The 21021-nt window shown below is 43.5% G+C and overlaps 2 protein-coding genes across 2 annotated transcripts in view; both read right to left on the bottom strand.

Moving 5' to 3' along the window:
* LOC129819952 (protein tyrosine phosphatase type IVA 2) overlaps nt 1-12071 on the bottom strand; it is a 42762-nt gene extending 30691 nt beyond the window's left edge. The window contains exon 1 of the mRNA XM_055876683.1: nt 11942-12071. The gene's annotated coding sequence lies outside the window, so the exon portion shown is untranslated. The remainder of the gene's footprint in view (nt 1-11941) is intronic.
* A 2385-nt stretch (nt 12072-14456) lies between these two features.
* Nucleotides 14457-21021, bottom strand: part of LOC129819951 (collagen alpha-2(VIII) chain-like) — a 101562-nt gene continuing 94997 nt past the window's right edge. Inside the window, exon 3 of the mRNA XM_055876682.1 lies at nt 14457-20579. Within this exon, the coding sequence (XP_055732657.1) occupies nt 18673-20579 (1907 nt within the window). The 3' untranslated portion in view covers nt 14457-18672. The remainder of the gene's footprint in view (nt 20580-21021) is intronic.

Raw genomic sequence — 21021 nt, 5'->3', positions numbered from 1 at the left:
GACCACTGATCACACTTAAAAACATGATACTTTTGACAATGGCATTTAAATACACCCGTACCACTTAAGCCTGCACGTGGGCGTAGTACTGTATTTGAACACGGCCAAAATAAGATGGGGGGGGGGGGGGCAGCCTATCCAGCTAAATATTCCACGCAAACACGTATGCATTCCATGAGTGCTTACAGCTATATGATTCTTTGAAGAGCTCACAGGTTTGTGGTTGGTTCACCACAAGTCCTGCCTCCCATCGCCAGGCCTATTAACACCTCTTAGATCAAGTAAACACCTGGCCCACAGCACAGGCCCTAGAGAGAGACCTAACATACAGCATGGACAGAGCATGGACAGGAACTCAAAATCCTCAGTTGCGAAATTCTATTAACTGTGCCAAAATGTCCAGGTTTTCCAGAAATAGCAATTGAAGGATACCTGGATTTCCAGCTCATTCAAGGAATCTTTTTCACAGAGATGTCAGAAAACCACCCTAAGCATCAACATAGCTAATTTGTCAGACAACAGTTAGGGTTGATTTGAAACTGGGCAGTAGAGAGAAAATGTGAAGTCAACAGTGTTCTCTGAACACATGACCTTAAAAACATTCAGTTAGCCAACCTATCCAACTACGATGGGAGAGATGCTAGATAACCTAATGACGATGAAAGGCTTGGGGGAGAGGCTGCTCTTTTTCTCTGGCAAAGGCTGAAAGAAATAAGGCTTTGGCCATACAGAAGGATAAATGAAACGGGGTTAAAGGCAGAAAGCATGGCTACTGAATTTAATTTTAAAAATGTGCTACTGTAGGTAGCATCAGCTAGTGCTAGTCCACTGTACCTGCACCAAAACACCAGTATTTTTAATTCTATAGCTTGTTCTCCATCTTTTTAAATAGTGAGCCAACATGTTTCCAGCACTTTAATTTCCCAGACTGATCTAAACAAATTTTCTGATGCTCTCTCATCTTTCTAAACATCACACCTAACATGAAACCTCTCAACTGTAGCAATATTGTACATAAACAAATCAAACTACAACATTGCTAGTCTGACATCACATGTAGTCCAATTACAGTAATTCAATTGTTAATCGGAGTAATTAATTGAACATCAGGTACTGTACAAGGCCATATTTTCACAGCTGCCAAGGTAGCCTCAGGTAGCAGCTAGAACAAGGACACAAACATTCCCCTTCAGCAGACAGCGGCTTGCATTTATCATGTAACATTTATCTGATCTGGGGCCTTACACCACATCCAATTAATCTGGGGGAATTTAATTTACCTAGATTCAAATCAAGCATCCCATTTGCAAGTCAAATGCAATTCAAAACGCTAACAAAGAACAAAACAAAGATACTAGCCACAGAGAAGGGTGGAGGAGGATTAGACTAAATAAGTCAGAATGTCCTGTACCATTTTAATAAGGAGGTGTGGTAAACTATTCTGGTGAAACACAGCAAATGTCCCAAATGGCACACTTCCCTATAGCGCACTACTTTTGACCAGGGCTCTATGGTAGAACAATCGTGTTCTTCATTGGGAATAGTGTCATCTGGGAAGCAGTCACGATTTGAACATTCACCTAGCCCAGGTCGGAGAAATTTGAACATTCTCTAACATTTTTAAAATGGAACACGTGTTCCATCCTAAGCAGAAACACCACAGAGAGTTTCAGCCCAGGTTTTCAGGAAACCACCCCACTCCCCCCAGTGACTGAAAGGGGGGGGGGGGGGGGGGGGAGTAAAAACCACCCCACTCCCCCCAGTGACTGAAAGGGGGGGAGTAAAAACCACCCCACTCCCCCCAGTGACTGAAAGGGGGGGAGGAGTAAAAACCACCCTACTCCCCCCAGTGACTGAAAGGGGGGGGAGGAGTAAAAACCACCCTACTCCCCCCAGTGACTGAAAGGGGGGGGGGGGAGTAAAAACCACCACACTCCCCCCAGTGACTGTAAGGGGGGGAGTAAAAACCACCCCACTCCCCCCACTGACTGAAAGGGGGGGGGGGGGGGAGTAAAAACCACCCCACTGACTGAAAGGGGGGAGTAAAAACCACCCACGCCCCCCAGTGACTGAAAGGGGGGGGGGGGGGGGGGGGGGGGGAGTAAAAACCACCCCAGCCCCCCAGTGACTGAAAGAGGGAGTAAAAACCACCCCACTCCCCCCAGTGACTGAAAGGGGGGGGAGTAAAAACCACCCCACTCCCCCCAGTGACTGAAAGGGGGGGGAGTAAAAACCACCCCACTCCCCACAGTGACTGAAAGGGGGGGGGGGGGGGAGGAGTAAAAACCACCCCACTCCCCCCAGTGACTGAAAGTGGGGGGGGAGTAAAAACCACCACACTCCCCCCAGTGACTGTAAGGGGGGGGGGGAGTAAAAACCACCCCACTCCCCCCACTGACTGAAAGGGGGGGGGAGTAAAAACCACCCCACACACCCCACTGACTGAAAGGGGGGAGTAAAAACCACCCACGCCCCCCAGTGACTGAAAGGGGGGGGTAAAAACCACCCCAGCCCCCCAGTGACTGAAAGAGGGAGTAAAAACCACCCCACTCCCCCCAGTGACTGAAAGGGGGGGGGGGTAAAAACCACCCCACTCCCCACAGTGACTGAAAGGGGGGGGGGGGGAGTAAAAACCACCCCACTCCCCCCAGTAACTGAAAGTGGGGGGGGGGGGGGGAGTAAAAACCACCTCACTCCCCCCAGTGACTGAAAGGGGGGGGGGGGGGGGGGGAGTAAAAACCACCCCACTCCCCCCAGTGACTGAAAGGGGGGGGGGGTTTGGAGTAAAAACCAGCCCACTCCCCCCAGTGACTGAAGGGGGGGGGGGAGTAAAAACCACCCCACACACCCCACTGACTGAAAGGGGGGAGTAAAAACCACCCACGCCCCCCAGTGACTGAAAGAGGGAGTAAAAACTACCCCACGCCCCCCAGTGACTGAAAGGGGGAGTAAAAACCACCCACGCCCCCCAGTGACTGAAAGGGGGAGTGAAAAGGTGAAAGAGGCACAAGTAACACAGTTGTCAAAGTAGTCTGCAACATGTAAAGCGAGAGAACACTCTCCCAGTCTCTACCCCTCAGAGCAGGCCAGATAATGTGATTGTGCAGTCACCAGGCAGCTGCTCTAGGGCTGTTTAATGAGTCATAATCTCCTGTCACCAATCTAATCAAGTCCCATCCAGAAGGCCAGCATCCTGGGCCAAGCCACCTAACCAGCCTTGGCCAGACAAAGGTGTTAGGGAAGACAGATCACCCAACACCTGTCCTGCAGACCCGGGTTAAAATACTGTTTTAAATCTTTCCAATGCTTTGAGTGTTAGCTTTACTGTCTGGAAGTGCCAGGTGGATTGTGTTTGCTCTTTTGGGACTTCTCCATTGGTTCGATTGTGTAAGGCAAACTCAATCAAGCCAGGCTAAAAAAGTATTTGTAACAATTTCAAATAATATTTGTACCACCACAGAAATGGAAGACCCAGAGTTACCTCTGCTGCAGAGGAAAAGTTCATTAGAGTGACCAGCCTCAGAAATTACAGCCCAGGTCCGCTGTCCTGACCTACACAGGCTGAAAGAGTGTGTTGGGCCTTTAATAGGATTGGTGTGACTTCACATCCGAGTGGAAAAGCTCAACTGAAGTACACAATCTGTCTGATGCAGAGCAGAAGCATTTTGGATCTGCGTTTACAAAACGCAGCAAGATTAGAGGTTGACCGACTATGATTTTTCAACGCCGATACCGATTATTGGAGGACCAAAAAAAGCCGATAGCGATTAAAATCGGCCGATTTTTATATTATCTATATAATGACAATTACAACAATACTCTAACACTTATTTGAACGAAATATAAATCAATAAAATCAATTTAGTCTCAAATAAATAATGTTAATGTTCAATTTGGTTTAAATAATGCAAAAACAAAGTGTTGGAGAAGAAAGTAGAAGTGCAATATGTGCCATGTAAAAAAGCTAATGTTTAAGTTCCTTGCTCAGAACATATGAAAGCTGGTGGTTCCTTTTAATTAACATGAGTCTTCAATATTCCCAAGTAAGTAGTTTTAGGTTGTAGTTATTATAGGACTATTTATCTCTATACCATTTGTATTTCATATACCGTTGCCTATTGGATGTTCTAATAGGTACTTTAGTATTGCCAGCCTAATCTCGGGAGTTGATAGGCTTGAAGTCATAAACAGCTCAATGCTTCACGCATTGCGAAGAGCTGCTGGCAAACGCAATAAAGTGCTGTTTGACTGAATGCTTACAAGCCTGCTGCTGCCTACCACCGCTCAGTCAGACTGCTCTATCAAATCAAAGACTTAATTATAATATAATAACACACAGAAATATGAGCCTAGGTCATTAATATGGTCAAATCCTTTAACTATAATTTCGAAAACGTTTATTCTTTCAATGAAATATGGAACCATTCCGTATTTTATCTAACAGATGGCATCCCTAAGTCTAAATATTGCTGTTACACTGCACAACCTTCACTGTTATGTCATAATTACGTAAAATTCTGGCAAATTAGTTCGCAACGAGCCAGGCGGCCCAAACTGTTGCATATACCCTGACTCTGCGTGCAATGAACGCAAGAGAAGTGACACAATTCCCCTAGTTTAATATTGCCTGCTAACCTGGATTTCTTTTAACTAAATATGCAGGTTTAAAAAAATATACTTCTGTGTATTGATTTTAAGAAAGGCATTGATGTTTATGGTTAGGTACACATTGGTGCAACGACAGTGCTTTTTTCGCAAAGGCGGTTGTTAAATCACCCGTTTGGTGAAGTAGGCTATGATTCAATGATAAATTAAGGCACCACATCGATTATATGCAACGCAGGTCAAGCTAGTAATAACGTCAACCATGTGTAGTTAACTAGTGATTATGTTAAAATTGTTTTTTTATAAGATACGTTTAATGCTAGCTAGCACCTTACCTTGGCTCCTTGCTGCACTCGCATAACAGGTAGTCAGCCTACCACGCAGTCTCCTCGTGGAGTGCAATGTAATTGGCCATGATCGGTGTCCAAAAATGCCGATTACTGATCGTTATGAAAACTTGAAATTGGCCCTAATTAAAATCGGCCATTCCCGATTAATCGGTCGACCTCTAAGCAAGATATCTGCGTTATTTTCTTGTGTGAAAAATGCTGAATTCTGTGTTAACACGACCCACTGTTTCCATCTACATAGGCCAGCACCCGTGTCTCACCAAGCAATAGATCCGGTGGGCCTGCTCTAACCTGGAGCCAAGGCAAGGCCGTGGGTACTTTTCAGCTGTCATTTACATAACGGCCAACTTCAACACCATGTGCCAAAGCAACAGTCCTGATTGATGCACATATTGCTGATTCTGCTAACCACAAGTCTTCAGTGTCACACTCCTGATGGAAGCACAATAACATTAGAAGCCTAATGGTGGAGGTAAGTCTCAGTGGAAACGCAACATTGGAACAAGTTGTCATAACCACATTCGACCAAAGGATTTAATATTAACATGGAGGGAGACATAAAATAAACAAATCTATTCCTCTAGGAACACATTCATGGGCACATGTGCAAAATCGTTGCCAAGACAAACCCGTGGAGAATTTTTTTTGTACCTTTATTTTCCTAGGCAAGTCAGTTAAGAACAAATTCTTATTTACAATGACGGCCTACCCCGGCCAAACTCGGATGACGCTGGGCCAATTGTGTGCCGCCCTATGGGACTCCCGATGATGGCCAGTTATGATACAGCCTGGAATCGAACTAGGGTCTGTAGTGACACCTCTAGCACTGAGATGCAGTGCCCTGATTGCTGCGCCACTCAGGAGCCCAGCTTGAAAAATAAACAAAATGTGACAACGTAATGCTGTTTGTTTCTAACATTAGGACTGTTTTTCTCAAGAAATTCATCCGATTCATGTTTTTTTTCCTTGCCACGACACCACAGAGTATCACAATACTGGTATTGTGACAACCCTAAATTAGGTTCCCACCACCAAGATTCACCATAACTATAGTACCAGTCAAAGGTTGACACACCTACTCATTTCAGAGTTTCTTTAGTTGTACAATATTCTACATTGTAGAATAATAGTGAAGACATCAAAAGTATGAAATAACACATAGAAGCATGTAGTAAGCCAAAGTGTTAAATCAAAATAGTTTATATTTGAGATTCTTCAAAGTAGCAACAATTTGCCTTGATGACAGCTTTGCACACGCTTGGCATTCTCTCAACCAGCTTCATGAGGTAGTCACCTGGAATGCATTTCAATTAACAGGTGTGCCTTGTTAAAAGTTAATTTGTGGAATTTCTTTCCTTCTTAAGCCAATCAGTTGTGTTGTGACAATGTAGGGTTGGTATACAGAAGATAGCCTTATTAGGTAAAATACAAAGTCATATTATCATTTGATTTATAGCAAGAACAGCTCAAATAAAGAAATTACAGTCCATTATTAAGACATGAAGGTCAGTCAATCCAGAACATTTCAAGAACTTTGACAGTTGCTTCAAGTGCAGGTGCAAAAATCCATCAAGTGATATGATTAAACTAGCTCTGAGGACCGCCACAGGAATGGAAGACCCAGAGTTACCTCTGCTACATAGGTAAAGTTCATTAGAGTGACCAGCCTCAGAAATTGCAGCCCAAATAAATGCTTCAGAGTTCAAGTAACAGACACATCTCAACATCAACTGTTCAGAGGAGACTGCGTGAAATCAGGCCTTCATGGTCGAATTGCTGCAAAGAAACCACCACTAAAGAAGGCCAATAAGAAGAGACTTGCTTGGGCCAAGAAACACGAGCAATGGACATGATTAGACCGGTGGAAATCTGTCCAAATTTGAGATTTTTGGTTCCAACCGCCGTATCTTTGTGAGACACAGAGTAGGTGCACGGATGATCTTCGCATGTGTGGTTCCCAAGGTGAAGCATGGAGGTGTTGGTGCTTTGCTGGTGACACTGCGTCTTATTCAGAAATCAAGGCACACTTAACCAGCATGGCTACCACAGCATTCTGCAGTGATACACCATCCCATCTGGGTTGTGCTTAGTGGGACTATCATGTGTTTTTCAACAGGACAATGACACAACACACATCCAGGCTGTGTAAGAGCTATTTGACCAAGGAGAGTGATGGAGAGCTGCATCAGATGACCTGGCCTCCACAATCACCCCACCTCAACCCAATTGTGGTGGTTTGGGTTGGACTGCAGAGTCAAGGGAAAGCAGCCAACATGTGCTCAGCATATGTGGGAACTCCTTCAAGACTGTTGGAAAAGCATTCCAGGTGAAGCTGGTTGAGAGAATGCCAAGAGTGTGCAAAGCTGTCATCAAGGCAAAGGGTGGCTACTTTAAAATATATTTGGATTTGTTTTACACTTTTGTATAATACATGATTCCATGTGTCATTTCATTGTTTTGATGTCTTCACTATTATTCTACAAATAAAGAAAAACCCTTGAATAGGTGTCCCCTTGAATAGGTGAGTAGGTGTCCCCAAACCTTTGACTGGTACTGTATATTACGCATGAAAATCCTATAAGACCAATCACCTTGAGAAAGCAGCCTTGAGCTAACTCTAATCAAGTCATTCATCCATGGCCAGGCAAAGCATTAGCGGTTGGCCTAGCCCACGCAATCACAACCTGAGGACCGAAGACTCCAGACTCACAGAACAAGGAATACCTGTTGCCATAACGACGGGCGGGTATCTCCAGGGAGGTGACAGACAGGAGTTCCAACAGGGCCAGCTCCTGTCCCTCAAGAAGAGATCACAGAGGAGCAGCAGTGATCCTTTTAAATATTTACACGTGACACGCAGGAGGCGTAGCGCCAGAAGGTGCAGGGATAGAGGAGAGGGGCTGATTGTGGGTAGAAGTTGCTTTTACGCACAGATCTAAAACTTAGCATACAGTCCCGTGGGAGTACTTGCACATCAAGCTGCCTCTCGCTTGAGAAACAGGAGATAGGCTCCTGCCCTATGGGCAATTCTGGCTTGGACAAGGCTTACTTAAAAGATCTAGGATTAGCTTAGCTTCCACAGACCCCAACGTGTTTTTTTTAAGGTGGTAAAAAGGAAGAAACGGACCTTAGATCAGTTTCCTGGAGATTACTTTCATCATCCTACTACTCCGACGGGCTCCAGGTCTGCTCCTCAGTGAGTCAGTGCACATGGTCTGTGGCCAGAGGCTGTGAGGAGCCACACAACTCATGCTTTTTAATAAGCTGGTTGAATACAAGAGAATGGAAGCAAAAGCCATGTCTAAGCAACCTGGCTTGTTCTAAAACACAGTCACTGCATTTTATCACCACAGGTTCTAGACCAGTGTCCACAAAATGTGTCAACACCATTGCCAGACAGCACACAATAGACTACCTATTGAGTGGTATGATGTTTTTAACCAGATTCTGTCTAACTGGGGAGATCAATCAATCATTCAATCAATCAAGTTTATTTTATATAGCCCTTCGTACATCAGCTAATATCTCGAAGTGCTGTACAGAAACACAGCCTAAAACCCCAAACAGCTAGTAATGCAGGTGTAGAAGCACAGATGATTGCTGTAAACACTATCACAATAGAAGATCCTGTATTCCTATACAAGCAGGTAGGAGCAGCATCCAGAAGATGTGTCAGTGCTGGCTAGCCCTCCATGCCATCTTTATAACAGGGGTTATAAACAACAAACAGTGCCAATAACAGAGGAATAATACCCAGTGTCAAAGGGGTGTAGGGAAACAGTAACTACTGATACAGGGTCAGATATGTAGATATTGCTAATGTATCTAATTAATAGTTATGATTAGTATGTCATAGGGTAGAGAGCAATGGCTTTCAAGGGGCAGTGAGTGCACAGCACCCTCTCCTCCCCCCAACACACACCAAACCAGAGGTTAGTGATCTCTCTCCATCACTCCAGTCAGAGCGCCAGGGGTATGAAGACATTTAAATAATCTTTTACACCAGTTAGACTAGAGCACATTACAAGCTCATCAACCACACCTTTCAACAGACACAGGCACCCAGTGGTCAAACCGGGCCTGACGCCAGCTACACAGACAGCTCCTGGCCCCCCAAGTGACCCTTGCCTAGCCTCATGTTACTGTACTAGTCTCAGGTTTCTCAGTTACGGTAACCAAGGCTGACAACTTCCCCTGTTGTCACGCTCGTCTTTCTTTATGCAGATAATATAGAGGACCCATCTTCTGAGTGTGAAATGTCACACCAGCTAGTGAACCGCCGAATGTGCCACCCAACCGCTTTTCCCATACAAAAGACACACTCACTTTGACAATAAAAGATGCAATTCTGGCTATAACTGTACGGTCAAGTAGTAATGTACAGAAAATGACAATAAACGACAGCAATGTCTAGTACCATCCAGCATTGAGAAGACTTGACTGACTGTGTTCAAAGCAGACAATTCAGTCGCAGTTTGTGTAAACAAAGATTTTGGGCAGGTGAGATGATCCTAGAGCGGTGGCTCTCAAAAGGGTGTCAATATGTTTGTATAATGTAGGGAATAGGCCAGGATAACCTTTGATTTGGGATTTTTTATTTAACTTTTATTTGAGCAGGAAGTCATGCTGAGACCACAGTCTCTTTTGCATGGATACACTGAGGCCAACCTCTATCCAAAGCACATACAGCAGAGGACATATTACAGATACAGGTAGTCGGCTGTGATACCAGCATGGAATCTGGTGAATGAGAGCCTCCCTGCCTGGCTGTCATAGGCTAGGAGAGATCCTTGGCTTCAGGCTGTAAACATGGGGGCTGGCTGAGCAGGGTTATTTCCAAAGCAGGCACCTGGCTCCAGGCTCAAACCTCAATTAACTTTATTATAAAGCAGATCAGTGTTAACAGTGATCTACTTTCAACACGAAACATGCTTGAAGGAATAAAGAAGCTAACAATGACCTACAGGAAACAGTCAGTCAATTGATATTGTTTCTGATATATTTGATTCTAAGGCCTATTTTGATAATTAGTCAAAGCAATGTTCAGTAAAAAAAACGAAGCAGCTCTTGTACCCAGTGATATCTCAGAGAGATCTATACATACGGTTGCTTTACACTTGACAAGTTCATGGCTAAATAGGTTACCTTGTTATGACTCATAAGCAGGAATGAGTAAGCTTACCTGTTACGCTAGTTACTCTTTGACTGATCCGCCCACATTGAGTGAGTTTGAGTTAGCTGCCATGGGCCATACCCCTTTCCAAGGTCATGTATAGCTTGGATACAACTTTTGTTAAATTGATGTCATGGTTTTTGGGGGGTTTTTGCTAACCCTTATTATCCTAATCTGCTGCTTAAGTTGTCCTAAACCTGCTACCAAAATTAAACTTTGATAATGTATGTATCCCTTCTAGACAAAACACATTTCCACCCCACAAAAAATGGTAGCTAGTAGTAGTCAGTCACTCACTCGTCAAATAGACCGACCAAAACACCCTGACAAAGAAGAGACTGGGGCATGAATGGCTGATGTGATGCTAGATAGTCATATATGTTCAAGTCAACTTACTCCCTAAATGCATTTCCTCAAATTCACTAGTCTCTGACTTGTTGATTGAGTGTTTCAGAAACCAAAGAGTAAAACATAAATTGCTTTGGCGTGAGTGGAAACTAGCTAGCAAGACATGACCCCCTCTTCCGAGAAGAACCGTGCACTCAAGACCAATGTGATGCGTGCACCCTGGACCAATACAACCATGCCTCAAAAGGCATCAGTTATTCGATTTAGCCACCCTGGTTATCAAATTCAACAGCTTTTACAGTTTACGTTCGCATCCAATCTCGATTCCACATGACATCGATGCCGTTCGCTCGGCTGGGTGTGTGTGAGGCCTTGGCAACAGGAGACATGTCTATTTGGGTAACGTTATCTTGTTACATCAATGTCTGTAGCTAACGGTTGGACCGAACCAAACGCTGGACATCCAATCCAGACACCAACGTTTACAGTACAACACTGCGTAGCCAGGCTAACCTTAGTTAGATACATGAGAACAGGAACAAGTGCAGGTAGAAGCCAGGTTCAATTTACAATACAGCGAGCTAGCAATTAGCAAGCAGGTAAATTGTGTTGGCTAACAAGCTTTCTTGGTCGGCTAATTCATATCGAAGACAAAATAGAACATTGACACCGAGAAACGGATCCGCATGTCTTGTAAAATAGGCCGCTGTGTTTAACCTTAGCCAACGTTAACTAGCCCCGTTCTCCATCAAGCTAACGTTATATGCATCTACCCTGCTAACGTTATGCTAACTTTAACTAGCCGGCTGCAAGCAAGGCAGTTCAGAAAATAAAATGGTTCACACTGGGCTGTATTGTGGGTCAAACGAGTAAATATTAGCTGGCTAGATTGGAGAAAAATGTGTTAGCTATTGTTAGTGTCACTAACCTTTAACGTAATCAAACGCGAACATAAAGCTATCAGAGTATAAACACCTTTTTAAATCGATGGCCTTTTGTCGATGACTAACTTGGCTTAGCTAGATGAAATAACATCACAAAACTGCGTTATAGTAACATAAAAGGCACTGTATTGTTCGTTCGTTATCGTGGTTAGCTTGCTTGTTCCCTTACTTTACCTAACTAACGTTACGCAGGAAACGGACAGCTGGCTGGCTAACGAGGTTAGTAACATGTTCTCGATGAAATTACTAGTTAAGTTAGTAGTTCCCTATACATTATTTTTTTTAGGTTGACAGACCTTGGCCAACATTATTTGTAGATGTCATTCTCCAAATCTGCAGTTTCGCCGAATGTTATTTAGCTAGTTAGGAGCTTAGCCAATGGCTGCCATATCCCCGTGTTAGCAGGCTAATGCTAGCTACTTTCTTCCCAAGAAGATTGACCCGCGAACTGTCCAGAAATATGTTTTTGACATAATGTATAACAATACGAACAAGTCGTTATAAAATATGTTTTTACTTACAAAGAGCAGGTTGAACATTGAAATCCCGTGACTATACCGGAGAATGTGGATGGAGGGCAGTAACTGCTGTCAGATCTCTTTCTTGTTCCTCTTCAAAAGTGGCGTTCTCTCAGAACTGTTGGGAGGAGTTTCAAGGTGGTGGTCTCGTTAGCGTCACTGCCACGCAAGAAGACCAGTGATGACAGCTGAGCTTTACCGAGTGGTGATTTTGAAATAACTTAGAACAACAATAACGTATAAAATGTGCTATTTTTGCATGTATTAAATTGGAGTCCTCGAGAGGTATAATGTTTATTTCAGGTTGTGCAGTAGACAGTCGGCTTAAATTTGTAAGTGGATGGTTTGGTTATCCTCTCCTCATCACTAACCACGAAGTGATGAGCAATACGACTCACGAGGTGATAAGTCATTTTGGTCCACCTAGTTGGATGACCGACCCCCAGCCAGGTCCCCCGTGATACAAGTCTGTATTCTACGTCCATCATGTTATAATATAACAAACATTAAAGGGATGAGGTAAATCGCTTGTTTTGTGTGATTGGCTATATAAAATGATCTGACACAGACATGTGTGCCCATATAGCTTACTGACCTCACCCATTAAAAATATACCGTCATGTTAGGAATAGAGAACATATAATAGTAACTCTGTCTAATAATTTAAATATCCTCTCTTTTGGTCCATTTTACTTTCTCATAGTGGGACATACACACCCCTAGTGGTTGATTGAACTGTCCCTTTATTATGGGGATTCTTATGAGAAACTAACATCGCATTGAACAGGGCATTGTTCATGTCATTAAACTATGTAGGCCTGCTTGTAACTCCACGGAGTTGAGCGCCATCTAGAGTTTTTCGAAATGAACCTCCAACTCTTTCGAGTGGCTATGCGGTCTATAATTAGACAATGTACATTCTTAAACCCCTACCGTGTAGGCCTACCTAAGTTTGTCGACTGTTGTTGCATGCCTTTCTTTTTTTTTGTGAAATCCATACTTTTTAATGAGTATTTGCAGACGTATGCCTACGTAATCGGATATTCAATTAGCACATGCACATTCGCACCAGTCTCAACGTCAACAGTGAAAAGGCGACTGCGGGAAGCTGGCCTTGTAGGCAGAGTTCCTCTGTCCAGTGTCTGTGTTCTTTTGCCCACCTTAATCTTTTATTTTTATTCGCTACTCTGAGATTTTTCTTTGCAACTCTGCCTAGAAGGCCAGCATCCCGGAGTCGCCTCTTCACTGTTGATGTTGAGACTGGTGTTTTGCGGATACTATTTAATGAAGCTGCCAGTTGAGGACTTGTGAGGCGTCTGTTTTTCAAACTAGACACTCTAATGTACTTGTCCTCTTGCTCAGTTGTGCACTGGGCCTCCCACTCTTCTTTCTATTCTGGTTAGTGTCAGTTTGCGCTGTTCTGTGAAGGGAGTAGTACACAGCGTTGTACAAGATCTTCAGTTTCTTGGCAATTTCTCACATGGAAAAGCCTTTATTTCTCAGAACAAAAATAGCCTGATGAGTTTCAGAAGAAAGTTCATTGTTTCTAGCCATTTTGAGCCTGTAATCAAACCCACAAATGCTGATGCTCCAGATACTCAATTAGTCTAAAGAAGGCCAGCTTTATTGCTTCTTTAGTCAGTCCAACAGTTTTCAGCTGTGCTAACGTAATTGCAAAAGGGTTTTCTAATGATCAATTAGCCTTTTCAAATGATAAACTTGGATTAGCTAACACAATGTGCAATTGGAACACAGGAGTGATGGTTGCTGATAATGGGCCTCTGTAGATATTCCATAAAAAATCTGCTGTTTCCAGCTGCAATAGTCATTTACAACATGAACAATGTCTACACTGTATTTCTGATCAATTTTATGTCATTTTAATGGACAAAAAATGTGCTTTTCTTTCCAAAACAAGGACATTTCTAAATGACCCTAAACTTTTGAACGGTAGTGTAGGTAGAGAACATTAACAGGACAAGGCAATGTCAATAACTACATTTTGACAAAAATGCAGATAGAATCTTATAGTCTCAAGCTCTCTATGTCAGCAACAGAACAAACTCAAAAAGTAAAGACTAGATAGATTGTTTGGACAGCATAATTAACTAGCTAACCAGCTATCTAGCTGATTTACATAATCTACATTCGCTATAATCAGCTGATAGCCCACCCAACTTTGGTCAACCTGATGTGTCTGTGAACAGTAGTAGCTCTTGCATCCCATGCGTGATGGATGTGTGTGTGTTTTTGTAGAAAACAAAGGCCTATGCTAATAAAGGGCTATGGGTAGGTGGAGCCCCAGCATATTCATTTAGCAGACAGTCTTTATTATCCAGAGTGACTTCTATAGTTATTTGTGTAGTGCATACTGTTCTGTGAGCAGTCTGTGTGTTGATTCATACCTTGGTTTTATACTAAGGCCCAGACAGTAAGCCTACACTACTAATACTCTCTGTCACCAAATGTGATGTGTTTCAAATGGATATGGAATCTAGAAAAAAAAGCAACACGAATATACAAGAAAGTATTTATTGATGTGGTATCAATACAATCAAGTACTGTAAATTTTGTATAAGCAGACCAAAAAAAATCTAGCTAAAAGAGTGCATTTTATACCCAAGTTCTATTGCATAGAGTGCACACAATAGCCATGTACAAGACAAATAATCCTATAGGTTGATACATTGTACATCACACAAAAAATTAACAAAAAATCACAAAAAAAGTCCTTCGCGAACAATGCTAGAATGCTGACTTCATGTTCTAAATGCTCTTAACTCATTCAATGCTGTTAAATACCATTTCTACCATGCTTCAGTGGTCGATTTTGGCATTCCTGTTAAATTATAACAAATGTATAAATACATCTTCATTAAGGTCATGTGCAAATGGGAATGACTGTTTGTATCTATCTCCAAACTATAACAAACAAATATCCCTTAAAACCGAAGCAAGGCTTAAAGTAGAAACAAAAAGTGTATCTTTTTTTTTTTTATCATTGAATAGAAAACAAGTCAGTTTGTAATCAAGGCAGTACATTGGGAGAAAAATGTTTTTGCACACGCACTGCAAACTCTGCAACCAAGTGACATTGTCTATGACAAAGATTATAAAAAGGAGAGTTATAGTCTAGCCACTCCACTCCTAAACAGCATTCCAAATGTCTGAAAGAACGAGGCAATAAAAAGACAACATACCGTACATAACCAAAACAAGCCTTAAATTGTCTGGTAGACTCACACAACAATAATGATACATAGACTTTGCTTTAGGTATGTTCAGATAATGATGAGAGAAAAGGGGCCACAAACAGACCAGTGAAAGTGCCTCCATTAGGCCTACATACATTTAAAATACTGATTGTGAGACTCAAGGTTCTACTCAGTCAAAACCGATGACCATTTCTCCAGGATGTCTAAAACAATTATTCAGTTACAGCAATACAGTATGTTTTGATTAGTCTAATATGCAGACAATTGTAGCGATAATCCAACATGCATGATGTTATTTTGTTTTTGGGGGGGGCTGCATATCCATTTTGATTTAATATTGGAGTCAGGTTCTAGTCTGAATATAGGGTATACTCTTTGGTATTTGAGAGCTTGAGTTTCTATCTGCATTTTTGTCCAAATTTAGTTATTGAACTAGCGTTTTTCTGTTAAATGTTTTCTACCTATATAGTACTCTAAATACTCCAATTCGTGTTGATAAGTTCAAATGAATACTAGATAAAAAGTTGTACGGTTGCAGAACTCAAAATATAGACAAAGGAAAAGAGATGGGTGCTACCGAACAGTCTGCTAATTTCACCATGAATATCATCAGGGTTGTCATTTATAAAAGTGTTTAATATCTATAAATCTTGAAACATACAATATGATATCCCTACATTGAATTTACAATAAGGAAGTGTGATATACTGTATGATATAACCTTGAGCCCAAGGTTACTGGAAGATGAAAGACTTTAAGATAGATATTGTCCCGTTCATTCCGTCCCAGATTCTCCCATGTCTACCCTCAGTTTGCCGACCAAATTCACAGAATTAATGCACAAAAATACCTTCATGATTTGTAACCTGCCCAGTGTTAGTCAATAACCCCTTGTTTTAAAAGTCTAGCATGTTGTTTCCAACAATATATTTGTCTTACTTTGCATACATTTCCCCCATCTCTATTGTATGTTTCTCACTTTTGCATGACTGGGGAAAAAATGGTTGAATCAACATTGTTTCCATGTAATTCCAACCCAAAATCAATGTGATGGTATGGAATCAATGTAGAAAACTAATTGGATTTGCAAAAAGTCATCCTCATAAGGACATTTCTTTTTTTTTACCCAACTTTTAATCTAATTCCAATGACATGATTAAATGTTTTGTTAATTTCACTTTGAGTTAACGTTAGTTGACAACTCAACCAAATGTAAATCAAAACTAGATGTTGAACTGACATCTGTGGCCAGTGGGTATGTAGCACACTAATTCTATCAAACAGAATTCCTCTCCTCTGTTGCGACATTTCCCAAGCTATGAGGGCCATTTACTTAATCGCCATGAAGACACACACGTCCTATTTGAACCGGATCAAATCTTCAATTCAAACTGCTGGAATATTGACTAGAAGTGCATGCTCCCAAATGACTCAGAAAACATTGTCCATGGTCCATGGTCTCTGAAGTTCATAATTCACTCAGGTGAAGTTTTAACGGATGGGAGTTGAGTGTGTGTGTAAAACAGACAGACACATACACACAGTGAGAAAGAGATACAGCCGGAAACACTCACATGGTGGGTGTATCAATCGCACCCCACAGCCTCATCCCACACAGCACCAGTAAAACTCACATGGCAAACACAGTTCTCACCTTTGTCCCACCGTTTCTCCCAGAATAGCAGAGCCATGTTAACTGTTATGCAATCAGGATTTCATAACCACTGGGTCTCTCTCTCTCTCTCTCTCTCTCTCTCTCTCTCTCTCTCTCTCTCCCTCTCTCTCTCTCTCTCTCTCTCTCTCTCTCTCTCACCCTTTACTTATTAATTTGGAGATCCATGCATTCTGATTTCCGAAAGTGCACCCTCTTTCATATTCTGTCAGAAGACATCGGCTAAGAATATCCTGTGGCAACATCAGATGTTCCATCAAACTGAGCAATGGGTAAACCATTTTGGTTGGCGATGTACAGTAATTAAAGATGGAAAATTAATGGTTAACCTTTGTTATGGTGAGGTTTACGGTGGATTCGAAATTGTTACTGTACGCGTATAAACACAATGAGTTCAACACCATAGCACCATATACTGGGAGGGCTGTGTAAGATGTAGGAGATCATTTGAACTGCACCCTATGCACCCGTTTGGTTGGATCTGAACCTTTAAAGGGTTATTCTGTAGGAACAGGTTGGATGGCATCTAGCCAGTTGTCGATCTGAGAAATGCTGAAAGATTTGTAGTTTGTAGATGGAATGAGACTTTTCACATGAGCTTTCGCTCAGAATGTTCACTCTAAATGTTAATGTGAAAGGCCCCAGGGCATTGATTGCTCGGTCACAGCCTTGGCATTAGTGGACACAAAAAGCAGTGATGTCAATGGTATACTGTATGTGTGGCATAGAGAATTGAATAAGGGGATCTGCAGTGCACGTGATTAATGGGAATATCCACAGAATGGATCGATGCAGGGAAACATGGCATTGATCCTAATGCATTTGGCCTATTCTTTCTGTCCATTAGCTGACACATATTTATTAATATAATGATTAACTTACACATTTATTTATAGATTTATTCAGTTGTCTATTTAATGTGTCCTATATATTTATAATTCTTTAGGTTACTGGTTTGTATGTTGATGCTTTGTCAAAGAGGGATTTGTGTGAATCTGACACAAGTTGGATACACCAATTACTTATTTTTGATCAAGTAATAGTTACAATCCAAAACCATCAGCTTCTATTATCAGCACCAATCCATTCAGCACAAGCCTCTTATAGAACCAGGAAATTATCACCCAACAGACAACTGGAAGTTGACCGTCAAAACGTCAGAGCGTACTGATAAACAACGATCCATCGATCCCTATAGCAGGTCTTTCATTTTTTTTTAAATGTGAACATTTTGTTTATTGAATACACTGTTCATACTGTATGTGTAATGGTACATCTTTATGTGAAATATTTATTTAAATAAGGAAGCTCTTGACATAAAATGTTGGACAAGCACACGGGAGGAAATGGGAGGTTTTTGTGCAGGAAGTGACTGCAGCCAGGAGAACCAATCGGAGCCCCAGGGTCCGACGATGTCATCCTACTGATCAGAGCATTTGAGTAGGATATGCAGTCACATGGGTAGGTCTAATAACTGTTACTTACGCATTACAAAGTAAGGGACTTAAAAGTCTGAATCCAATAAACAACAGCAATACTGACGCCAACGGCAAAATAAAAATAATACAATTATGACAATAACAATAATTATAATAATATAAGCAACAACCCAAAAAATAACAAAAATACGGACATTTGACAGAACGAGATAAAAACACAGAGCACAGCATGAAGTATCCTTCTCCTGTTACTTAACTCTTTCTGTCTTTCCTTCACAGAGTCTTCTCTGTCCTTGTTGATGCTGTTGATGATAACATTCTACAGGTGGTGTTATTCTGTTATGGCTGCAGGTGTTATTATATAGGGACACTAGGGGTTACCCTAGGAGATAGTTGACTAGCAAGGCGTTATGTGGGACAGAGCAGGAACCCTGAGAAGGACGAGTGGATGTATTCGGTGGAGTAGAGCCCGTTAGCCTGATCCGAGGGCATCTGCATCCACACCTGGTCGTTCTCCTTCAGCTCAAGGACGGCGCTACCGGACGCCTGGTCCATGTAGCCCTTCTTGTACTCGTCGTAGGTGTATGTGGCGGGAACATTGTTTTTGTACAGCGCCACCCACAGATTGAGTCCCTTTACGTGCATGTGGTAGGCAAAGTAGTAGACGCCAGACATGGGGCTGGTGAAGATACCGGTGCCAGGGTTGTAGGCATTCTGCCCGTTGTACAGGGTCCTGTCGAACTTGATGGGCATCCCGGAGGGAGGGAAGGGTGTGGTGAGGATGGCAGTAAATGCTGGTGCCAGGGAGGCAGAGAGCTCTGCACGGCCAAACTGTGGTTTTGGGTTCCTACCGTTTGGTACCTCGCCTCCGCCCAACTCAGAATCCGTTAGCCCAGCCACGATGGTTTGGCCATTTCCTGCAGGGCCAGGGGGCCCGGGTGGCCCAGGTGGGCCTGGGTTGCCGTTGAGCCCAGAGTTGCCTGGTTTTCCTTGGGGACCTTGAGGACCAGGAACTCCTTTTTCTCCAAGCATGCCCAGCCCTGGAAGACCAGGCAGTCCAGATTCGCCCTTCAGACCTGGGATACCCTGTGGCCCCATTGGCCCTGAAGGCCCCTGAAGACCAGGGATACCAGACTGGCCTCTTGGTCCTGGAGACCCAACAAACCCAAACTCCCCTTTTGGTCCAGGATTGCCTAAAAGACCTGGGTTTCCAGGCAGGCCTATGTGCCCTGCTTCACCTTTGGGCCCTGGTTTTCCGATAGCCCCATTAGGACCCGGCGGGCCTTTGTCTCCAGGAATGCCAGGTTTTCCAGACAGACCACCGGGACCCTGATCCCCTCTGAACCCTGGCAGACCTGGATGACCCTGGGGACCCAACTCTCCCTTCAGGCCGGGCATGCCGTGTTTTCCTGGGAGCCCCATGGGGCCCTGTAATCCTGGTGGTCCAGGGTGTCCATCTGGACCCATGTCTCCTGGCTGCCCCTCAATCCCAGGCTCCCCCTTATCCCCAGGTACCCCTGGTCCCCCGGAAAGGCCTTTGTCTCCTTTCAGCCCAGATAGACCAGGCTTGCCATAGCCAGGAGTTCCAGGAAACCCTGGAGAACCCCTCAGCCCTTGCTCACCTTTAGGCCCAAGTGGACCTGGTCCTCCAGGCAATCCATCATTACCAGGCTTGCCCAATCCAATGGGTCCTGGCTGGCCTTGCAGCCCTGGAATGCCGGCCTCACCTGGCTCTCCTATTCCTCCTGGGAGCCCCTGATCCCCTTTAGGCCCAGATGGACCAAGAAGCCCGTTCAGTCCTGGTTTGCCCACACCTGGAATACCAGCTGGCCCTGGTAGGCCCCTAAGCCCGATGGGGCCCCTGGGTCCTGGTATCCCTGGCTTCCCATTGCCATTCTCCCCATTGATTCCACGCTCCCCGGGATTTCCAGGTCCACCTTTCTGTCCTGGTTCTCCACGAGACCCAGGTTGGCCCCTGCCACCGGGAAGCCCCGGTTTACCATTCAGAGACAGGCCAGCTGGCCCGGGGAGACCTGGTTGACCTGGAAGTCCTCTGGGACCTGGTTCACCCCGGAGCCCAACCTCGCCATTATTCCCGGGCATCCCCTTCATGCCCCCCTTTCCTGGGAGACCTGGAAGTCCGGGCTTCCCAATGCCGGGAAAGCCTGGAGGCCCTTGAGGGCCAGGCTGGCCATTGAAACCTGGTTTTCCCAGTCCTGGTTTTCCCGGAAGTCCTGATGGCCCAGATGGGCCTCTGGGTCCAGGTTTTCCTTGTGGCCCTGGCTCGCCCTTTACGTCCATCATGGGTGGCATGTCTGTATGAGAAAATGGAAGACCTTGTGATTACCTACTCATCCCCTTTCAAATCATTCATTCAAATCATTCACAAATAAAAAATATGTTAGTGTGTCCCAAATTATACCCTATTCCCTATATAGTGCACCATTTTTTTGACCAGATCCCATATACGGTACCATAATGAGATTTCACAGTTCAGTGACTTGGCTCTGAAAATAGTGACCAGGGTCATCAATAACAGTCCAGAAAGTAGAATAGACTTTCAAATTACCTGCCCCGGATTTACATTGTTATGATCCTGCAGCAACAAGAAACATGAATTATTGTGTGGATTATAATGAATGGATATTTTTGTAGAAGTTGACATTTCGAAGTGGAAATTACAAACTTCAGAAGTCTTTTTAAAACTCAAATACACTACAAGTTTTACATGTCCTGCATTGCAGGAAAGCTATCCTG

The sequence above is a fragment of the Salvelinus fontinalis genome, chromosome 22 (genome assembly GCF_029448725.1).
Source record: "Salvelinus fontinalis isolate EN_2023a chromosome 22, ASM2944872v1, whole genome shotgun sequence".
Lineage (NCBI taxonomy): Eukaryota > Metazoa > Chordata > Actinopteri > Salmoniformes > Salmonidae > Salvelinus > Salvelinus fontinalis.
The sequence above is the reverse complement of the archived record's forward strand: the minus strand, read 5'-3'. Positions and strand labels throughout refer to the sequence as shown.